The sequence below is a fragment of the Oncorhynchus keta genome, chromosome 30 (genome assembly GCF_023373465.1).
Source record: "Oncorhynchus keta strain PuntledgeMale-10-30-2019 chromosome 30, Oket_V2, whole genome shotgun sequence".
Classification (NCBI taxonomy): Eukaryota; Metazoa; Chordata; class Actinopteri; order Salmoniformes; family Salmonidae; genus Oncorhynchus; species Oncorhynchus keta.
Window position 1 is genome coordinate 41,416,621 of NC_068450.1, and position 20,439 is coordinate 41,437,059.

Below are 20,439 nucleotides of genomic sequence, written 5' to 3' on the forward strand. Positions count from 1 at the left end.
ACGACGCTGGGCCAATTGCGTGCCACCTTATGGGACTCCCAACCACAGGCAGACGTGTTGCAGCCTAGATTAGAACCAGGGACTGCAGTGACACCTCTTTTGCACTGAGATGCAGTGCCTTTAACTGCTGTGCCACTCAGGAGGGGGTGTGTTTTATTACTACAGTATATGTGACTCAGTTATACCAGTTTGAGATACCAGAAATGTCTTCTATAGAACTGACATGATTGCCTTACTTTTCACAGAGATCAAACCTTGCACTTGCAGCAAGTTCAATATCCTTCTCAATATAACACATGACAGACGCAGCAGTGAGTGGTCTCAAGGAGCTGAGTTTGGCGCCCTCTGGTGTACAATATGTCAACATGTGACAAAATACCTGTTTGGAGATGGAGGCATGTCGGATGGGCATGTGGTGGGTGACTTTAATGGACTGGGCCCCATGGTCTCAATAGACCCACACCTGGAGATGAAGAGCAACATGCAACATGATGACCTGCCTTGCAACATGGACATGATTGAATCCATTAGTATGAATTGGACCAATCAAAAGTATGGGAGGTGAGCAAACAATATTGAGGTTCAATCGGTCAGTGTTTCCCAACTCCAGTCCTCGAGTACCCCAAACACACATTTTTTTTGTAGCCCCGGACAAGCACACCTGATTTAACTTGTCAACTAATCATCAAGCCCTCAATGATGAATCAGGTCAGTTTGTCAGGGGTGACAACAAAAACGTGCACTGTTGGGAATTCAAGACTTGAGTTGGGAAACACTGTTATAGGTGAAAATACAGATGTTGTTGCCAATTCTGTTGACCATACAGTGTGCAATTACAGCTGCATTTGACACATTTGCACTATAGGCAGTAGGTTTACCAATATGTGTTCTTATTTTATTGTTATTTTTTTTTCAATCTCTTTGAACCACCAACAAAATTACATTTTTATTGGTTTGGACAATTATAAATAAGGGACCTTTTTTGTTGTTGTGAATTTGTAAAGATATCATCTCTGTTGTCATGAATCTATAAAGCCTTCACTGAAATCCCAAATCACTCCCTTTCCCCGCAGCCCTCCATTTGCTCATTCACGTGTGCCTCCGTCATATACACAAGTGCCCCGAAGCTGACGGAGTAAAACTCATCGAGGGTGCATGGGGTGCATGGGGCTAATTACACCCTGCGACAGCCACTTCAACCAAGCCAGCAAGGCTGCATGACTCAGAGCGAAGTGCTATCCCGACATGCACCGAGGCGCGGTTTGGAACCACCAAGACTCTACCTATACAGAACAACATGACGGAGAGTGGTGCCTAACTTATATGCCACGTGAATTTGTTTATATGTCTGATTTTGAGAGACTTGACATGTAACAGATGAAATACCTCCCAAATTAAATGTTTAACTGTTTACCGGGCTTTATGTCTTGTAAAAGGATAGGCTGGATTTGCAGAAACACGTAGAAACACGAATTGCATCATTCAAGTCACCAGTGTGTCCCAATGTCGATGGGTTTTATTGATCCCCCTCGCCCCTCTCTGGAAGTCACCCTCAGAGTTTTTCATCAGCGACACGTGACAACGGAGGGCCCTCCGAGTGAGTTGGTAGGGGCGAGTGGGTGGTTTGAGATGAACAGTTTATCATGACAGTGAGGCAAGGCCACCTGGGTAAAAGGCATGTCCATCAAACAGATAGAAGATGTGGAGTAGCATTCAATAAACTCACTTAAAAACAAAAAGAGAAACCTCTCTGCATGATACAGTGTATATTAGCCTGTGAATGATAGAACAAACTCAACACTCACGGATGCACCCTGACTCCACCCCACATACCTCCTGTCCCGAGAGGGCGTCTGTTGGCTGGGTTTGGCGCAGTCTAGTAAGACCTCTGGATGTTGTTTCTTGCTGGGGGGCTGGGGCAGGGCCATGGCGGGAGGTGCTCTTTGGCCGTTCCTCAGACTCTGAGTCAGCTTGTCTGTCTGACTGCTGTTCTGGCTGATCGAGCTGTGGGCGATTGATTGTTTGCTTAAATGATTGATTAGTTTCACTTTGGGTACAATTTTTAAAAACATTTGTCATTAATGAACCATGGTAATAAGTCATTATTTTCACGCCCATTGTAGGGTTCAAGGGCACACGCACGCACACGCTCTCAGACTGACCTAACTGCTGTTTTCAGGCTCTCATCTCTGGACGCTGTGCTGATGTCACTACTCCTGTCGTTGTCTTGTCGTTTCCATTCCACACTCTCTGTGCTCCCCTGGTGGATGAAGAGGGATAAAGGCCGTTTCAAAGAGTTAGTTACAAATCACCCTAAAATCCACTGAAACACAAAACATACTGCCTTATGGGACATATTAGCTGTTCAATAACTTCAAACGGTTAGTTCACAATTTCACTGAAGTCCACGTCCCTACTCATACACGGAGTATAATGCATTTGAACTGTGTCAAGTTGTATTACCTTAAAATCCAGTGTAACAAAAAAGCACATTGCCTCTTTGCAGATATTTACTCTTGAATAAAATGGCTCATTCAAAATGTTAGATTGATTCCAAAGGTAACCCAAGATAACGTCTCCTCTCACCCCCTGCCTCTCCAGCAGCTCCTGCTTGCGTTCCCAGTCGGCCAGCGACCGGACGATGGTGTCCTGGGGGTCCATTGGTGTGGGGGCGTCACCCCGGATGGGTGAGGGCAAGTTGCAGGAGAGGGGGGTCAGGGGGGCCACAGTCTCTTCTAGTATCCTGCGCTCCTGTGGAGGGAGGAAAGGAAGGAGGGAGGCAAGGATGAAAGAAGGCGGAGGGGGGGAGGTAAAGGGGGAGGGGAAGGAGGGAAGATTGAAGGATGAAGGGAGGGAGTTAGGGCGAGAGGGAAGGCAGAATGCGGGAAAGAGTCATTGTAGGGAAAAGGTAGGAGGACACTGGTAGGATGATAACAAGTTTGTTTTCAGTCAGCAGTCACATACATACAGGGGCTTCGGAAAGTATTCAGACCCGTTGACTTTTTCCACATTTTGTTACGTTACAGCCTCATTCTAAAATTGAGAAAAAAATACAAATCCTCAGCAATCTACACACAATACCTCATAACGACAAAGCAAAAACAGAAATACCTTATATACATAAGTAATTCAGACCCTTTGCTATGAGACTTGAAATTGAGCTCGGGTGCATCCTGTTTCCATTGATCATCCTTGAGATGTTTCTAGATGTTTCTAGATCTTGATTCTGGCTTCCAGTTGAAGCTCGCATCCGCTACAAGCCCATGGTGCTTGCCTACGGAGCTGTGAGGGGAACGGCACCTCAGTACCTCCAGGCTCTGATCAGGCCCTACACCCAAACAAGGGCACTGCGTTCATCCACCTCTGGCCTGCTCGCCTCCCTACCACTGAGGAAGTACAGTTCCCGCTCAGCCCATTCAAAACTGTTCGCTGCTCTGGCCCCCCAATGGTGGAACAAACTCCCTCACGACGCCAGGACAGCGGAGTCAATCACCACCTTCCGGAGACACCTGAAACCCCACCTCTTTAAGGAATACCTAGGATAGGATAAGTAATCCTTCTCACCCCCCTTTTAAGATTTAGATGCACTATTGTAAAGTGACTGTTCCACTGGAAATCATAAGGTGAATGCACCAATTTGTAAGTCGCTCTGGATAAGAGCGTCTGCTAAATGACTTAAATGTAAATGTAATGTAAATGATTCTAGTCCACCCGTGGTAAATTAAATGGATTGGTAAATGATTTGGAAAGGCACACACCTGTCGAAATAAGGTCCCACAGTTGACAGTGCATGTCAGAGCAAAAACCAAGCCATGAGGTCGAAGGAATTGTCAGTAGTGCTCCGAGACAGGATTGTATCGATTGTGTTTTAGTACCCTTCTGGGGAAGGGTACCAACACATTTATGCAGCATTGAAGGTCCCCAAGAACACAGTGGCCTCCATCATTCAAATGGAAGAAGTTAAATGGAAGAAATGGAAGAAGTTTGGAACCACCAAGACTCTACCTATAGCTGGCCGCCAAGAAGGATCTTGGTGAGGGAGGTGACCAAAAATCTGAAGGTCACCCAAGAGCTCTAGAGTTCCTCTGTGGAGATGGGAGAACCTTCCAGAAGGACAACCATCTCTGCAGCACTCCACCAATCAGGCCTTTATGGTAGAGTGTCTAGACAGAAGCCACTCCTCAGTAAAAGGCAGATGACGTAAGTTGAATGGGACAAAGTACAGAGAGATCCTCGATGAAAACCTGCTCCAGAGCGCACAGGACCTCAGACTGGGGTGAAGGTTCACCTTCCAACAGGACAACGACCCTAATCACAGAGCAAAGACAACGCAGGAGTGGCTTTGGGACTAGTCTCTGAATGTCCTTGAGTGGGCTAGCCAGAGCCTGAACTTGAACCCGATCGAACATCTCTGGTGAGACCTGAAATAGCTGTGCAGCGATGCTCCCCATCCAACTTGACAGAGCTTGAGAGGAGCAGAAGAGAAGAATGGGAGAAACTCCCCAAATACAGGTGTGCAAAGCTTGTAGGGTCATACCCAAGAAGACTCTGTAGAAGGCTGTAATCGCTGACAAAGGTGCTTCAACAAAGTAAAGAGTAAAGGGCTGAATACTTACGTAAACATTGTGATATTTACATTTGACATTTTTTATAAATGAGCAAAAATGTATAAAATCCTGTTTTTGCTTTGTCATTATGGGGTATTGTGTGGAGATTGATGAGGGGAAAAAACGTTTGAATCAATTTTAGAAATGGGCAGTAACCAAACAAAAAGGGTTCAGAATACTTTCCGAAGGCACTATAGACAACCAAGCTACCAACTACTTCAAGAAGTTAAGCTACACTAAAGCTATCCATATGAAGAAGATAGATTCCTTAACTAAAGTTACTTTGAAAAAGTATTACTTTGTGAAAAACTATCTTATGTCAATTTGAAATGTCATAGAATACAAAATTACAAGAACAGATCACTTTGGGGTCATATGTTAACAGAATGTGTCATTTAGCCTTAAACACAAAAACAATGTTTCAAGTGAGATTTAGGCAGGACAGATGCCAAACAAGAAAGGAAATGATTGCCTACTTCACTCATATTTATTTTATTTTTTCATAAAAAGTAGTGTAGTTCCAGTAGTTAGTTACATCGTTACATGTAGTTCACTACTCCCCAACCACTGCAAATACACACTCCCAACCCTGCCATCTTCGTCAAGCACACACACACACACACACACACACACACACACACACACACACACACACACACACACACACACACACACACACACACACACACACACACACACACACACACACACACACACACACACACACACACACACAAACACACACACAAACACACACAAACACACACCTCCTCATGGTACCGCCTCTCCTCCTCTTCCACCTCTCTTTGCGCTCTCTCCCACTCCTGTTTCAGCTTCTCCTGCTCACGCTGGTACTTCTCCTGTTGTCGTTGGCAACGAGAGACAGCATACATTCATCAGCAACGACAACGAGAGATTTGAGACAAACAAAAGTAAAGTGGTAGGTCAAACATACAGTATAACGCAAACGTCAAGAAACCCGAAGGTTGCATGTTTCAATCTCATCACAGACAACTTTGTAACTACTTAGCATGTTAGCTAACCCTCTCTTGGTCTGACAATCCGCGCTGCAGCTTGGCTGCGGAAGGCCGACATCGGCGGATGAGGTGGATTGAGACACAGCCTATGCAACATATATCTCTAGTTTAAACAGACAGATCTGAATGGGAATGTGTTTATTATGCTAATTAGAGTTCCATGGGGGCACGGACATTGACTGTACAGTAAGAATTGTTATACACCATTTGAAGATTACGACACACGGTTATAGATCATTTGTGAAACATTTATGTATTGCTTATGAAGCCAATATGTATACTGAACGAAAATGTAAAGTGTTGGTCCCATGTTTCATGAACTGAAAGGGGTTTACAATCCTGTTTTAGTGAGTATTTCTTCTTTGCCAAGATAATCCATCCACCTGACAGGTGTGGCATATCAAGAAGCTGATTAAACAGCATGCTCATTACACAGGTGCAACTTGTGCTGGGGACAATAAAAGGCCACTCTAAAATGTGCAGTTTTGTCACAACACAACCTCACAGATGTCTAAAGTTTTGCGGGAGCGTGCAATTGGCATGCTGACTGCAGGAATGTCCACCAGAGCTGTTGCCAGATAATTGAATGTTAATTTCTCTACCCTAAGCCGCCTCTAACGTTGTTTTAGAAATTTTGGCAGTGCGTACAACCGGCCTCACAACCGCAGACCACCGGTAACCAAGCCAGCCCAGGACATCCACGTCAGGCTCCTTCACCTGCGGGATCATCTGAAACCAGCCACTCGGACAGCTGATGAAACTGTGGGTTTGCACAACTGAAGAATTTCTGCATAAACTGTCAAAAAATGTCTCAGGGAAGCTCATTTGCGTGCTCGTCGTCCTCACCAGAGTCTTCACCGGACTGAAGTTCAGCGTCCTGACTGACTTCAGTGGGCAAATGCTCACCTTCGATAGCCACTGGAACGTTGGAGAAGTGTGCACTTCACAGATGAATCCCGATTTCAACTGTACCGGGCAGATGGCAGACAGCGTGTACAGTGTTGTGTGGGGGCGAACAGTTTGCTGAACGGTGTGAACAGAGTGCCCCATGCTGGCGGTGGGGTTATGGTATGGGCAGGCATAAGCTACGGACAACAAACACAATTGCATTTTATCAGTGCAATTTGAATGCACAGAGACACCGTGACGAGATCCTGAGGCCCATTGTTGTGCCATTCATCTGACGCCATCACGTCATGTTTCAGCAAGATAATGTACAGCCCCCATGTCGCAAGCATCTGTGCACAATTCCCGTAAGCGGAACATTTCCCAGTTCTTTCATGGCCTGCATACTCACCAGACATGTCACCCATTGAGCATGTTCGGGATGGTCCGGACCGACGTGTACGACAGCGTGTTCCAGTTCCTGCCACCATCCAGCAACTTGGCACTGCCATTGATGAGGAGGGATAACACTCCACAGGCCATAATCAACAGCGTGATCAACTCTATGTGAAGGAGATGTGTTGAGCTACTACACGAGGTAAATGGAGGTCACACCAGATACTGACTGGATTTCTGATCCACGCTCCCACCTTCTTTTTAAGGTGTCTGTGACCAACATATGCATATCTGTCATGCAAAATCAATAGATTAGGGCCTAATGAATTTAATTCAATAGTGATTTCCTTATATAAATGATAACTCGGTAAAATCTTTAAAATGGCTGCATGTGACGTTTATATTTTTGTTCAGTGTGATATAAAGCCTTTATCAGTTGTACTTCGTTGAAAGTGGGACTGAAAGACCTCCGCAACAGATGGTGTGAAATATAGAAGACTCAACTTCAGACTCATTTTGAAATATGAAAACACCGGACCAACTTTGATTTTGAGGGGAACTATCCATTCACATTGGATTTCGTCTCAATACATAACTCAGTTCAGGTCTGGAGGAAGCACCATTGAGAAAAATGAAAAATGTGACTGGAAAAAAGTGGGCAGACACAAACATAGCAAGCACGATGAAATGTGTAAAGATGAGAGAAAATACCAACCAGCAAAAAGCTGCCAACCAAAGCAATAGACACACCATACAATGACAAGGGTGTTTAGGGGTCAAAGGTGACAAGGGTGACAAGGGTTCATGCATCAGCCAAGCAAACCCTGTGGGTGGATCTCAATAGGCTAAATGGCTTTCTTTCCTCATCTCCTCCCTTTCTTCTGTACAGATCCGAGAATATGGTGAGGATGTGAGGAAGGTTACTTTGGAGAATTGAGACACATCCTATGATGGGTGGATAGAGGAGGAGTGTGAGGTTGACTGGCGACAGATTTGAGGATCTGGTGAGTGAATGTGAGATGCAGGACGTGCCATAGCACACAGTGTTTATTGTGCAATGCTGCTCACGTGTGGCCACTGTCTGCACAGCAGTGAGCAGCAGATTGGGGTTCGACTTCAGATTCAGAGCAGGCAGATGCCTAAGCAATATTGTGGTTCATTTAAATGTGGCTGCAAGCTAATAGAAAGCACCCGCTTTGGGTAAATGTAACTGGGGCTGAAGACCCTATATTCAGTAAACAGCAGGCTTACTCAGGCCTAGCTTTTGCTAACGTCAATAAAGCATCAGCTTTCGTTAACATATTTTTTTGCAGAATGCTAACTCAGGCCTAGCTTTTGTTAACATATTTAGGCAGCATTTTAACTCAGGCCTAGCTTTAGCATGCTAAGTCAGGCTTAGCGTTTCTGTCTTTAGTAGCACAACTCAGGCTACCTGAAGCATGCGCTCCTGCTCTTGCTGCCACCTTTCCTGACGCTTTCGTTCCTCATCTGGGTCCCAAGCCCAGCGGTCACCCCGCTTAGCCTGAATCACTACCGGGGATGACACCTGAGTGACCTGATAGGACCCATCCGGGGCTCACACGCACACGCACACACACACACACACACACACACACACACACACACACACACACACACACACACACACACACACACACACATACACAAGCATGCATACATACGCCAGCCCACAAACCGAAGTACACACACACACACATCCACAAATAGGGAAGAGAGGAGACAGACAGTTGATCTACCACAGCACCATTTCCATGCTAGCCAAAGGAGTCCTACTAAGGAGAGAGAAAAGAAAGATGAGGGGATGAAGGGAAAAGGAGAAAAGCAATGCTGGGCACTCTGTACATCATCCTCATTTAATAGGTTGAGCCAATGAAGAATGACCAATCAATCATTGGGGTCTTAGGGAGGTCCTAAATATATGACAAAAACAACAAAAGGATTGTGCTCAGTCAGCACAAAACAGAAGATTACTCTCTGACATGGACTGAAACGGGGAATCACCTAAACTTGCCCAATAAGAAACGTGTGGCCTAATGAACACATTTTGGCTCAACCGGATGAGAAACAATTTTTTAAAAACCTTCAGAACTCAACCAGGAAAGACTATAGGAGCCGTCACAATCTACTTACCGGCACTTTACCACACTTCGGCTCCTCCCCCTCTATGAAACAGAAGTAGAGTAAAAAAGGTAGACGGTTAGAAAACAAACATCTTGTCAAACACAGGAACTGATGCTGAGTGGACACGGCATTTTTAAAAAATCATCTCATTTGGTAACTACGCTGTCTTGGTGTGAACACATGGGAAAAAGCTATTTCCATCATGAATGTCATGGGGAGGAATTAGGGAATGAAGTGAAAGAAGGGCAGGGAACAAATCAAGGTGGTAAGGCATAAAGTTAAAGACTGAGTTGCTTTAAAAACCACGAGCTGTGAGGTATTTTGTTAATTACTGAGTAGCTAACAATTCCAGTTTCCATTTTGGAGATGGTCTGTGCAAAAGGGAACATTCAACAATGCTGCGCGAAGAGTTGTTCTTATACCTGTAGTGGCACGGTTGTTACACTTGTAACAATGTTGAATTAACATATTGTTAATGTAGTAAAAGTACAACATTATAATACCAACTTCATGTAAAATATAATGGGATCCACTGAACACCAAATATAAAACAAAAAAACAAAAACAAACAGTAGATTGAAGAAATGGGTTTCCAATGCCGTCACCCTGCCCCTGGGGAGGCACTGAGGAAACCCTACACAGTGTATGAGTATGTGAACTCCAACGGGGGGTTACAAGGCAAGCCCAACTATTCAGTGAGCAGTTTACCTGGTGGGGCGAAGAACTCCCAACGTAGGCCTAACCTAGGGTTGCCGGTTTCTGGCGGATAACTGGCACTGTTAGCCAGCTCTACATCACAAGCGAGAAGGGGGGAGGGGGAAGGAAGGAGGCAGGGGGTGAGGAGAAGAAAAGGAGGGGATAGATAGAGAGATCAAAAGCAAAAAAAATACAGAGTGCAAGTTGGAGAACCAAGGGAAACAAAAGAGTTGGGGTGTGTGATAGCAGAGTTGAAAGGGCTGTGTACAATAAAGACTATTGGAAAAAGGTCGTTTGAGGTTCATCCTCATCTGAAAACACATTTTGATTACCTGTTGTGGGAGCCTCACGTGGTGGTTTGTTTCTGACAGGTCCTGGATCAGCCAAGGCAGCAACTTCCTCTGCACTCTGAGACAATTCCAGGCTGGGCTCACTGACCTAAGATCAGAAGCAGAAAAGTCATAAACACAATGATCAAAACTTGACCAGGAGGAATATTTCAAAAATATTTAGTTAGAATGTCACAGATATAAATTGTATTTATATAGCTTATGCAATACCCTATTCTACACAGTATTGAATCATGCCCACTGTACATAATGCATTTCTATCTGAAAGTTAAATGGGGCTGCACCCTCCCGGGCAAAGCTTCTGCAATCTTTGAAACATTAACGGTTCCTCCAAGAACCCCTCATCTATAACCACATATGAACCCTTGACTAGCAATGGTTCTTTGAACTCCAGGGGTTCCTCGAAGATCTCCACGGTTCTTCGAGTCACAACTAATTCCATGGAGGAACCCTGGACTGGAGGCTTAGTAGGGGCGTGGCTTTCAGATACAGGCGAATAATATTGATAAAAGCCACCTTGTCCTAGAGAGATTTTACACGGTTATCAACATTTCCAACCAGGGTAAGCATACATGAAACTTATTTGAAGTGTTTTTAAAATGAACGGTGGGGGAAAAAACGATTGGAACCATTTCCCTTTTGACTGCTAGGTTTTATGGGTATTATGACTCATACTGTGGTACTCTATTGAACCCCTCCCATCACAAAACATTTCAGGTTTGAACATTGACACAGAGTTTCTCGAAGACCCTTTTTAGAATCCTAAAATGTTCTTCCAGGCTCCTTTACGTCTAAGAGTGTGCTTGAGGTAAAGCAGGGCACAAATGATTGACTATTTGGAGCATTGGGGCCATTGATTGGTTGGTTGGTGATCTCACCTGTGCAGTCATTGGCTGAGCTTGCTGTGTTGCGTGCTCTGATTGAACAGGACAGGGGACTGTGGCATTCGGTCTGGTCGCTGTGGCATTCGTACACACTTCTCTTTGTTCCTTGGTAGCGCGTTGTGAGTCTTTAAACAAAACAGAGACACATGTTTAGCTGCATCAGAGCAAGGTTCTGCATCAGAGTACAGGTTCCAGACAGCGGGGGTCATAATGTGACGTTAACCATGGGAAGACCAAGTTGAATAAATTGTTTAATAACTTAAAGTGTTCATTCTCAAGACAGACAGTGAGTAATACATGACTAGCATGAATATTGAATAGCAAAAGGATTGGATGGGTTCTAAAAAACAGCAGAAATGGTCACCACTAGGTGTCAGGGTAGCAGAGGTTAGACCGGCATTCTAGGTAACCCAGAGGAACAGACCTGTAGCTGGAGAGGGCTGTACTGCAGCCGCTGCCGTGTTGGGCTCCTCCCCCAGTGGGCCTGCAGCAGACCTGCCGCCCGCCTCCACAATGCTCTCTGTGCTCTGCAGCTCCTGCAGGGACACACAAAGATAAGAAATACTCTGTTGCCGCATCCTCCACACTCCTTTTGTTGAAGTCATGACCTATCTGACTCAGTGTTGCTTTATCCTATCTATGACTGCATGCCAGACTAAGAACAACACACAGGTCTGGTTGATACGTGGCTTTTCACCAAACAGTTTTCAAGACTTATGTTGTTACGACGACACCTTCCTGTCCGACTCCCAACTGATTGAAAAAACACGCCTGTTCACTTCGTTTAGATGCTGAAATCAAGTGGCCCACCTGGCGAAGAAGATGCTTATTTCTCAAAATTAGAAGGCGTTGCCAATTCCTTACACATATCCGTCCTTCTACGCTCATTGCACATTTCAAAAACAAAGACGAGACAGCTAGCGCTGACAGTCTGTGGCGCTAACAGTCTGTGGCTACAATGCTGCTAGCGGTACGCGGTCTATTCAGACCCGTGGATCCAATGACCACCCTTTTGATAACTTATATATTTTTTTCAGATAAACAAAGCAGGCTTGGCTGCATGTACTGGAGCCTCACCGAGGGCAGTGAGGTGGGCCGGCTAGGTGGGCCGGCTTCTCCTGGCACTGAAGAAGGTGGCACTGCGGTGCTTGTGCCACCCTGTGCCAAAGTTGTCATGGCTGTTAATTGGCTCGCCCTGGGGGAGGGGCTATGTGTGGGTGGGGGAGTGGCCACACATGGGGGTGTGTCGGAAGGGTCAGAGGAGGCTGTAGGCGTGGCAGTGGAAGGGTAGAACCGTACAGGGGAGGTTCTTCCGTCTCTCTCTGGAGTGGTGACCTCATCGTTTCCCATGTCGCCGTTCACTTGCAGCAAGCCGTCCACCTGAGTACACAGACTTAAGACTTAAAGAACACAAACATGCATACAGCACGCGCATACATACGTGGACACACATGAACACATGCACACTCCACAAAGATGCATTTCAATCTAAAAATCAAACACTAAATCCCCATTTTAGAGACACTGTGACTGCATCCTCACCCCAAAAATATCCATCAGACAGTAACGCAAGAACAGTCAACTGGGGTGAAACATCCCAAATACCACATTCCACAGCAATGACCGCAATATGACCAGACAGTTCTATTCCAGACCATCCAGACCAGCAGTTGCCCCATGTTGTAAATAAAACCATACCTCATGTATGTTAACTCTGGCCTATTAGCTGTTCAGCTAGCTCCTGATAACACGCTGGGACTGAATGAAAGGCTGTAATGTATGTGTGAGGAGCGCCGAGTGCTAACTCCAGATGCACAGGGGGGTTGTTGAATGGAGGGGGGACTCACTACCCACAATCCCCCCCCTCAGTCTGTGTGGCCCTCTTTGTCTGCCTGGAGACCCACTTCATATTGAGAGGGCCTACTTGTCAACTTTTTAAGTCAATACGGAACAGAGCCCCCCCCCCATTCAGACGGAGGCTCCACTCAGCTCCAAATAAGACATTCCAGCCACTAAAGTGGAAAGAACTGGCTCCCCGGTTTGTCCCCGTAATAACCGAAACCCAATCGCCATGGTTTCTGTCTGCTATTCCAATGTAAATGCCAAGATCAGGGACCATTTCATATAATACATGTCGGTGTACCCTGCGAATACTAGGCTGAACAAAACGTTCCAACTACTTCAGGGGACGTTAGTATCTAAGTATCTGTTTAGTATCGTAACACTTCAGGAAAGCTGCCCTGATTTGTCACGGGAGTGCAAAACAACCCCACGACACCCTGGTAATTTGAACCCTGGCCCACACACCATTTTATAGAAAAAATACACTAGTGATAACACTGATAAAACCCTTGCTCCATTAGCTTGCCTTTTGTGCCTTACCTTGCCTGGCTTGGGTCCCGCCAGCATCTGCGTGCCCTTGGATTGGATGTAAGGCTTGGGTGTCAGCAAAGGAATAGATTTAGGCGAGGCAGCCTGGATAGAGGGGCTTCGTTCAGGCGTGCGTGACTGAATCTGGGGGCGATGAGACTGACCCTGGGGGAACCCCACCACTTGGGCCTCGACGGTAGCGGTAAACTTGGGCGCCGGGAGCGACTGCTGCCTCAGGTACTTCAGAGGGCCATTTGGATCTTCTTCCGGGGAGGTTGAGTTGGGAGAACGGAAGCTGGGGGTGAGGGGGAGACGTGTGCTGGTGGCAGTGGTGGGATCTTCAGAGACGCTCCTGTCCAGCAGCTTGGGCAGTTGCAGGCGCTCCAGCACCGCTTCACTGATGGTGAAGCGCTGGGCGTAGCGGTGGAGGACCAACGCTGCCTCCTCAGGGGTGCGGGCCGACTGGTAGGCCTCGCGGAGCTCGTTCTCACGACGTTCCCTAGGGAAGGAGGAGGACAAGGTGAGACAGGGCCATGTGACTGTTGTTGAAACATTTCTGTACATTGCTACTGATCTCCTGATGCAGTTAAAATAAATTTTTAAAAAGCCAGGATGCGGTAAGAAACAACAGGCTAGGATATAAGAAACATGAGAGTAGGTATAGGGCAATACTGTAAATTGAGGCAACCAACCATATGGAAAGCAGGGTTTGACCTAAAATGGCCTTGTGACCTACTTCTCCTCCACGATCTCCCGGTAGGTCTTGATACTCTTCCTCCTCTGAGAAATGGCCCCTCCCTCGCCCGTCATCAGCTTCTCCATCATCTTCCTCTCCTCCTCCTTCTTGATCAGGTCCTGGGAGACGCTTCTCCTGCGACTCTTCCACCGGGCTAGGTCCTAACACACAGACACGTCACTGTATGAGTGCATGAACGTGTGAGTGAGTGTGCGTAAGTGTATTAGTATGTGTGTGTGTGTGTGTGTGTGTGTGTGTGTGTGTGTGTGTGTGTGTGTGTGTGTGTGTGTGTGTGTGTGTGTATGTGTGTTTGTGTGTGAGTGCTTACGTCCTGCCAGTGGTCCTCTTCCTCCTTCATCATGTTGTACTGGTTGTGCATGAGCTCGTGGCGCACCTGGCTGTGGTGCGGCAAGCTGGCGTCCTCCTCACAGCGCACGTCAATCATACTCACACTCCTGAGAAAAAGAAACGAGAGGAAAGAGACATGAGAGGGGGGAGGAGTTCTAAACAAATTTACTAGGAGAAGAGTCACGCATTCGGTATGGACAAATATGTGTTTTTATTTCCAGGCACATAAGATGTTTTCTGGAGCTCTGGAGTTGTCGTAGTTCAGCCAGGAAAGGTCGAGGTCAAACAGGCTGGATGGTCAAACGCTTCACGGATGCAACTTCTATAGGTACTGAAGTGGTCCACCCAAAAGGAACCCAAAAGGAACTCATTATTACTCTGACAATACATCTCATTGCACGACCACAAATATTATACTACAGGATATTATTGTTCTGTATCCATTAGTTTGTATCATAGTGTGAACCACGCAAAACAGAAGGCACCAGAGATAATGTGAATAAAGGCAAATTATAACCACAAGTAAGCAACATGCCATCAAAAGGTCATGCAGTGAGGTCATACATTTTTGTTGTTGTTTTGGCTCTGTACTCCAGCACCTTTTGGATTTGAAATGATACAATGTCTATGAGGTTTAAAGTGCAGACTCTCAGCTTTAAAGCGGCAATATGCAACTTTTTGGGGCTACCTGGCCAAATTCACATAGAAATGTGAGTTATAGATCTGTCATCCTCATTGAAAGCAAGTCTAAGTAGCTGTAGATATGTTCTATGTGCACTATGCAGAACTAGCTCTGGCATTTTTTAATGTGAAAAAAACAAGTATAGAGTAGAGAATCATCTAAACCACTGTGAAATATATTTTCCATAACCAAAAATATTGTATTTTAAGCTGTTCGAAGCTGGTGTGCAATACTGAATGTTAAAAATGCAAAAATGAAACATAAGAACAGGAAGCATAGAAATAGCCCACATAGAACTGATCTACCACTTCTTAGACTTGCTATCAATGAGAATGACAGATCTATAAGTCATATTTCTATGTGAATTTGGCCAATAAATTTACAAATTGCATCATAAATTATTATAATTCTTTTGTCTTTTACTTTTGGTTTTGTACACCAGCATCAAACAGATGAAAATATATATTCCCCCTTCAAGCTGATACCTTCGATGGTCCTCAAAGAACTACGCTGGACTTTACGCAAACTGGAAACCACAGCAAAACACTACCGAAGTTCTACCAACACATTGGCTGTAGTACTCGCGCTGGGAAAACATTGGACCACCGCTACTCAACTTTTAGAAATTCTTACAAGGCCCTCCCCCGACCTCCCTTAGGCAAATCTGATCACCCTTGCTCCACCCTTCCTATAGGCAGAAACTCAAACAGGAAGTACCCGTGCTAAGGTCTATTCAACGCTGGTCTGACCAATCGGAATCAATGCTTCAATGATTGTTTTGACCACGCGGATTGGGATATGTTCCTGGTAGCCTCTGAGAATATCATTGATGAATACACGGATACGGTGACTGAGTTAATCAGGAAGTGTTTAGGAGATAAAAAAAAAAAAAAGTGTGAACCACTGCATTTAACCATGGCAAGGTGACTGGGAATATGGCCGAATACAAACAGTGTAGTTATTCCCTCCGTAAGACAATCAAAACAGGCAAAACATCAGTACAGAGACAAAGTGGAGTTGCCAAGGACTGTGGGCTCTCCTTCTCCATGGCTGACGTGAGTAAGGCTGCTGGCCCAGACGGCATCCCTAGCCGCGTCCTCAGAGCATGCGCAGACCAGCTGCCTGGTGTGTTTACGGACATATTCGATATCTCCCTATCCCAGTCTGCTGTCCCCACTTGCTTCAAGATGTCCACCATTGTTCCTGTCGCAGGAAAGCAAAGGTAAATGAACTAAGTGTCTATCGCCCCATACCACTCACTTCTGTCATCATGAAGTGCTTTGAGAGGCTAGTTAAGGATCATATCACCTGTACCTTACCTGACACCCTAGACCCACTTCAATTTGCTTACCTCCCCAATAGATCCACAGATGATGCAATCGTCATCGCACTGCACACCGCCCTATCCTATCTGGACAAAAGGAATGCTACATAGAATACAAGAATGCTGTTCATTGCTCAGCAATCATCACCATCGAACCCTCCAAGCTCATCATTAAGCTCGAGGCCCTGGGTCTGAACCCCGCCCTGTGCAACAGGGTCCTGGACTTCCTGATGGGCCACCCACAGGTGGTGAAGGTAGGAAACAACACCACTTTGCTGATCTTCAACACAGGGACCCCACAGGTGCGTGCTCAGCCCCCTCCTGTACTCCCTGTTCACCCATGACTGCGTGGCCACTCATCAAGTTTGCAGACAACACAAAAGTATTAGGCCTGATTACCAACAATGACGAGATAGTCTACAGGGAGTAGGTGAGGGCCCTGGGAGAGTGGTGCCAGGAAAATAACCTCTCCCTCAACGTCAACAAAACAAAGGAGCTGATCGTGGGCTTCAGGAAACAGCAGACGGAGCACGCCCCTATCCACATCGACAGGACCTCAGTGGAGAAGGTGGAAAGCCTCAAGTTGCTTTGCGTACACATCACTGACGATTTGAAACGGTCCACCCACACAGACAGTGTGGGGAAGAAGACGCAACAGTGCCTCTTCAACCTCAGGAGGCTGAAGAAATTTAAAACCCTCACAAACTTTACAGATGCACAATTGAGCGCATCCTGTCGGGCTGTATCACTGCCTGGAACAGCAACTGCACTGCCCGCTACCGGAGGGCTCTCCAGAGGGTGGTGTGGTCTGCTCAACTCAACACTGGGGGAAAACTACCTGCCCTCCAGGACACCTACAGCACCCGATGTCACAGGAAGGCCAAAAAGATCATCAAGGACATCATCTACCCTAGTCATGGCCTGTTCACCCCGCTATCATCCAGAAGGCGAGGTCAGTACAGGTGCATCAAAGCTGGGACAGAGAGACTGAAAAACAGCTTTAATCTCAAGGCCATCAGACTGTTAAATAGCCACCACTAGCCGGCTCCCACCCGGTTACATAACCCTGCACCTTAGAGGCTGCTGCCCTATATGCATAGACTTGGAATCACTGGCCACTTTAATAATGTTTAAATAATGTCTACATAGTGCTTTACTCATCTCATATGTATACTGTATTCTATTGTACTGTATTTTAGTCAAAGCCACTCCGGCATTGCTCAATCTAATATTTATATCTTTCTTCATTCCATTATTTTACTTTTAGATTAGTGTGTATTGTTGTGAACTGTTAGATACTGCTGCACTGTTGGAGTATCTGCTAAATATGTGTATGTGACCAATACAATTAGATTTTATTTTATTTGAATACAATCTTTTTGGTTATGGAAAGTATATTATTACCCAGTGGTTTAGATGTTACAATGATTATCTACACTATACTTGCTTGTTCTCTCACATAAACTAAAATCAGGCAAACTATTAGAATATTAGCAACCAGGAAATGGCGGAGCGATTCCTTGCATAGTGGATCTTTAATATGAGGGTATTTTTAAAAATCCATATCGATTGAACTGTATAGAAATTACAGCACTTTTTGTACAAAGTATTGGTATAAATGCACTTTGTTTTGGTTGAAACACAACCAAAACAAACAGCAAATGCATCTAACACATTTGTAGTGTCACAAGGTACATACACTGTTAAAAAAAAATAAAGGGAGCACTTAAACAACACAATGTAACTCCAAGTCAATCACACTTGAAATCAAACTGTCCACTTAGGAAGCAACACTGATTGACAATACATTTCACATGCTGTTGTGCAAATGGAATAGACAGCAGGTGGAAATGGTAGGCAATTAGCAAGACAACCCCAATAAAGGAGTGGTTCTGCAGGTGGTGACCAGACCACTTCTCAGTTCCTATGCTTCCTGGCTGATGTTTTGGTCACTTTTGAATGATGGCGGTGCTTTCACTCTAGTGGTAGCATGAGACGGAGTCTACAACCCACACAAGTGGCTCAGGTAGTGCAGCTCATCCAGGATGGCACATCAATGCGAGCTGTGGCAAGAAGGTTTGCTGTGTCTGTCAGCGTAGTGTCCAGAGCATGGAGGCGCTACCAGGAGACGCGGAGGAGGCCGTAGGAGGGAAACAACCCAGCAACAGGACCGCTACCTCCGCCTTTGTGCAAGGAGGAGCAGGAGGAGCACTGCCAGAACCCTGCAAAATGACCTCCAGCAGGCCACAAATGTGCATGTGTCTGCTCAAACGGTCAGAAACAGACTCCATGAGGGTGGTATGAGGGCCCGACGTCCACAGATGGGGGTTGTGCTTACAGCCCAACACCGTGCAGGACGTTTGGCATTTGCCAGAGAACACCAAGATTGGCAAATTCGCCACTGGCACCCTGTGCTCTTCACAGATGAAAGCAGGTTCACACTGAGCACGTGACAGATGTGACTGGAGTCTGGAGACGGCGTGGAGAACGTTCTGCTGCCTGCAACATCCTCCAGCATGACCGGTTTGGCGGTGGGTCAGTCATGGTGTGTGGTGGCATTTCTTTGGGGGGCCGCACAGCCCTCCATGTGCTCGCCAGAGGTAGCCTGACTGCCATTAGGTACCGAGATGAGATCCTCAGACCCGTTGTGAGACCATATGCTGGTGCGGTTGGCCCTGGGTTCCTCCTAATGCAAGACAATGCTCGACCTCATGTGGCTGGAGTGTGTCAGCAGTTCCTGCAAGAGGAAGGCATTGATGCTATGGACTGGCCCGCCCGTTCCCCAGACCTGAATCCAATTGAGCACATCTGGGACATCATGTCTCGCTCTATCCACCAATGCCACGTTGCACCACAGACTGTCCAGGAGTTGGCGGATGCTTTAGTCCAGGTATGGGAGGAGATCCCTCAAGAGACCATCCGCCACCTCATCAGGAGCATGCCCAGGCGTTGTAGGGAGGTCATACAGGCACGTGGAGGCCACACACACTACTGAGCCTCATTTTGACTTGTTTTAAGGACATTATATCAAAGTTGGATCAGCCTGTAGTCTGGTTTTCAACTTTAATTTTGAGTGTGACTCCAAATCCAGACCTCCATGGGTTGATACATTTTTGTGTGATTTTGTTGTCAGCACATTCAACTATGTAAAGAAAAAAACTATTTAATAAGAATATGTCATTCATTCAGATCCAGGATGTGTTATTTTAGTGTTCCCTTTATTTTTTTGAGCAGCGTATATAGTCATTGCGAATATGGGACCAAATACCTAAATTTCTACTACTTTAATGCACATAAGTGAATTTGTCCCAATACTTTTGGTCCCCTAAAATGGGGGAGCTATGTACAAAAAGTGCTGTGATTTCATTGTATCATTTCAAATCCAAAGTCCTGGATAGAGAGACAAAACAAAAACAAAAATGTTCACTGCCCCAATACTATTGGTGCTCATTGTATACACAGTATAGAAGCCTATCTATTTATTTTAATTTTATTTTACAAGGCAAGTCAGTTAAGAACAAATTCTTATTTTCAATGACGGCCTAGGACCAGTGGGTTAACTGCCTGTTCAGGGGCAGAACGACAGATTTTGTACCTTGTCAGCTCGGGGATTTGAACTTGCAACCTTTCGGTTACTCGTCCAATGCTCTAACCACAGAATAGCACAGAGCATCAAAGTCATACTCTGCAAGTATTTGACCCAGGTCTTATTTTGAGAATCACAGTGAGAGCCTCATACAGTGGCGTTACAGTGATGGTCCATGTCCTTATGTGTGAGTGTATGCAACATGCATCATATGGTGAGCTCTCTCGTCTCTCTAGACATCCATGTTGCCTCCCACCATTTCCTAATGTTCCCGCTTCACACGTCTGTACGTAACAGTACGTCAGTTTGGCATAGAGGACCTAAGTTCTCTGCCTATGTCACTACCTTACCCACTTGAATAAAATACAAAATAGTAACTTGCCGGTCAAGGAGGTT

General features: G+C 45.7%; 1 protein-coding gene across 13 annotated transcripts in view; it reads right to left on the bottom strand.

Annotated features, from left to right (window-relative positions):
• Window positions 1-20,439, bottom strand: part of LOC118363609 (LIM and calponin homology domains-containing protein 1-like) — a 160,025-nt gene that overhangs the window by 3,674 nt on the left and 135,912 nt on the right. For 9 of the 13 annotated variants that reach the window (XM_052488438.1, XM_052488439.1, XM_052488437.1 and 6 more), the window contains 15 exons: window positions 14,432-14,558; window positions 14,104-14,264; window positions 13,380-13,866; window positions 12,075-12,377; window positions 11,422-11,533; window positions 10,992-11,122; window positions 10,096-10,201; window positions 9,776-9,856; window positions 9,077-9,108; window positions 8,358-8,480; window positions 5,375-5,467; window positions 2,587-2,751; window positions 2,163-2,260; window positions 1,834-2,004; window positions 380-463 (listed from right to left, as the gene is read on the bottom strand). In XM_052488438.1, coding sequence (XP_052344398.1) covers window positions 380-463; window positions 1,834-2,004; window positions 2,163-2,260; window positions 2,587-2,751; window positions 5,375-5,467; window positions 8,358-8,480; window positions 9,077-9,108; window positions 9,776-9,856; window positions 10,096-10,201; window positions 10,992-11,122; window positions 11,422-11,533; window positions 12,075-12,377; window positions 13,380-13,866; window positions 14,104-14,264; window positions 14,432-14,558 — 2,274 coding nt within the window. The remainder of the gene's footprint in view (window positions 1-379; window positions 464-1,833; window positions 2,005-2,162; window positions 2,261-2,586; window positions 2,752-5,374; window positions 5,468-8,357; window positions 8,481-9,076; window positions 9,109-9,775; window positions 9,857-10,095; window positions 10,202-10,991; window positions 11,123-11,421; window positions 11,534-12,074; window positions 12,378-13,379; window positions 13,867-14,103; window positions 14,265-14,431; window positions 14,559-20,439) is intronic. The other 4 variants (XM_052488443.1, XM_052488440.1, XM_052488441.1 and 1 more) reach the window with 4 other exon arrangements.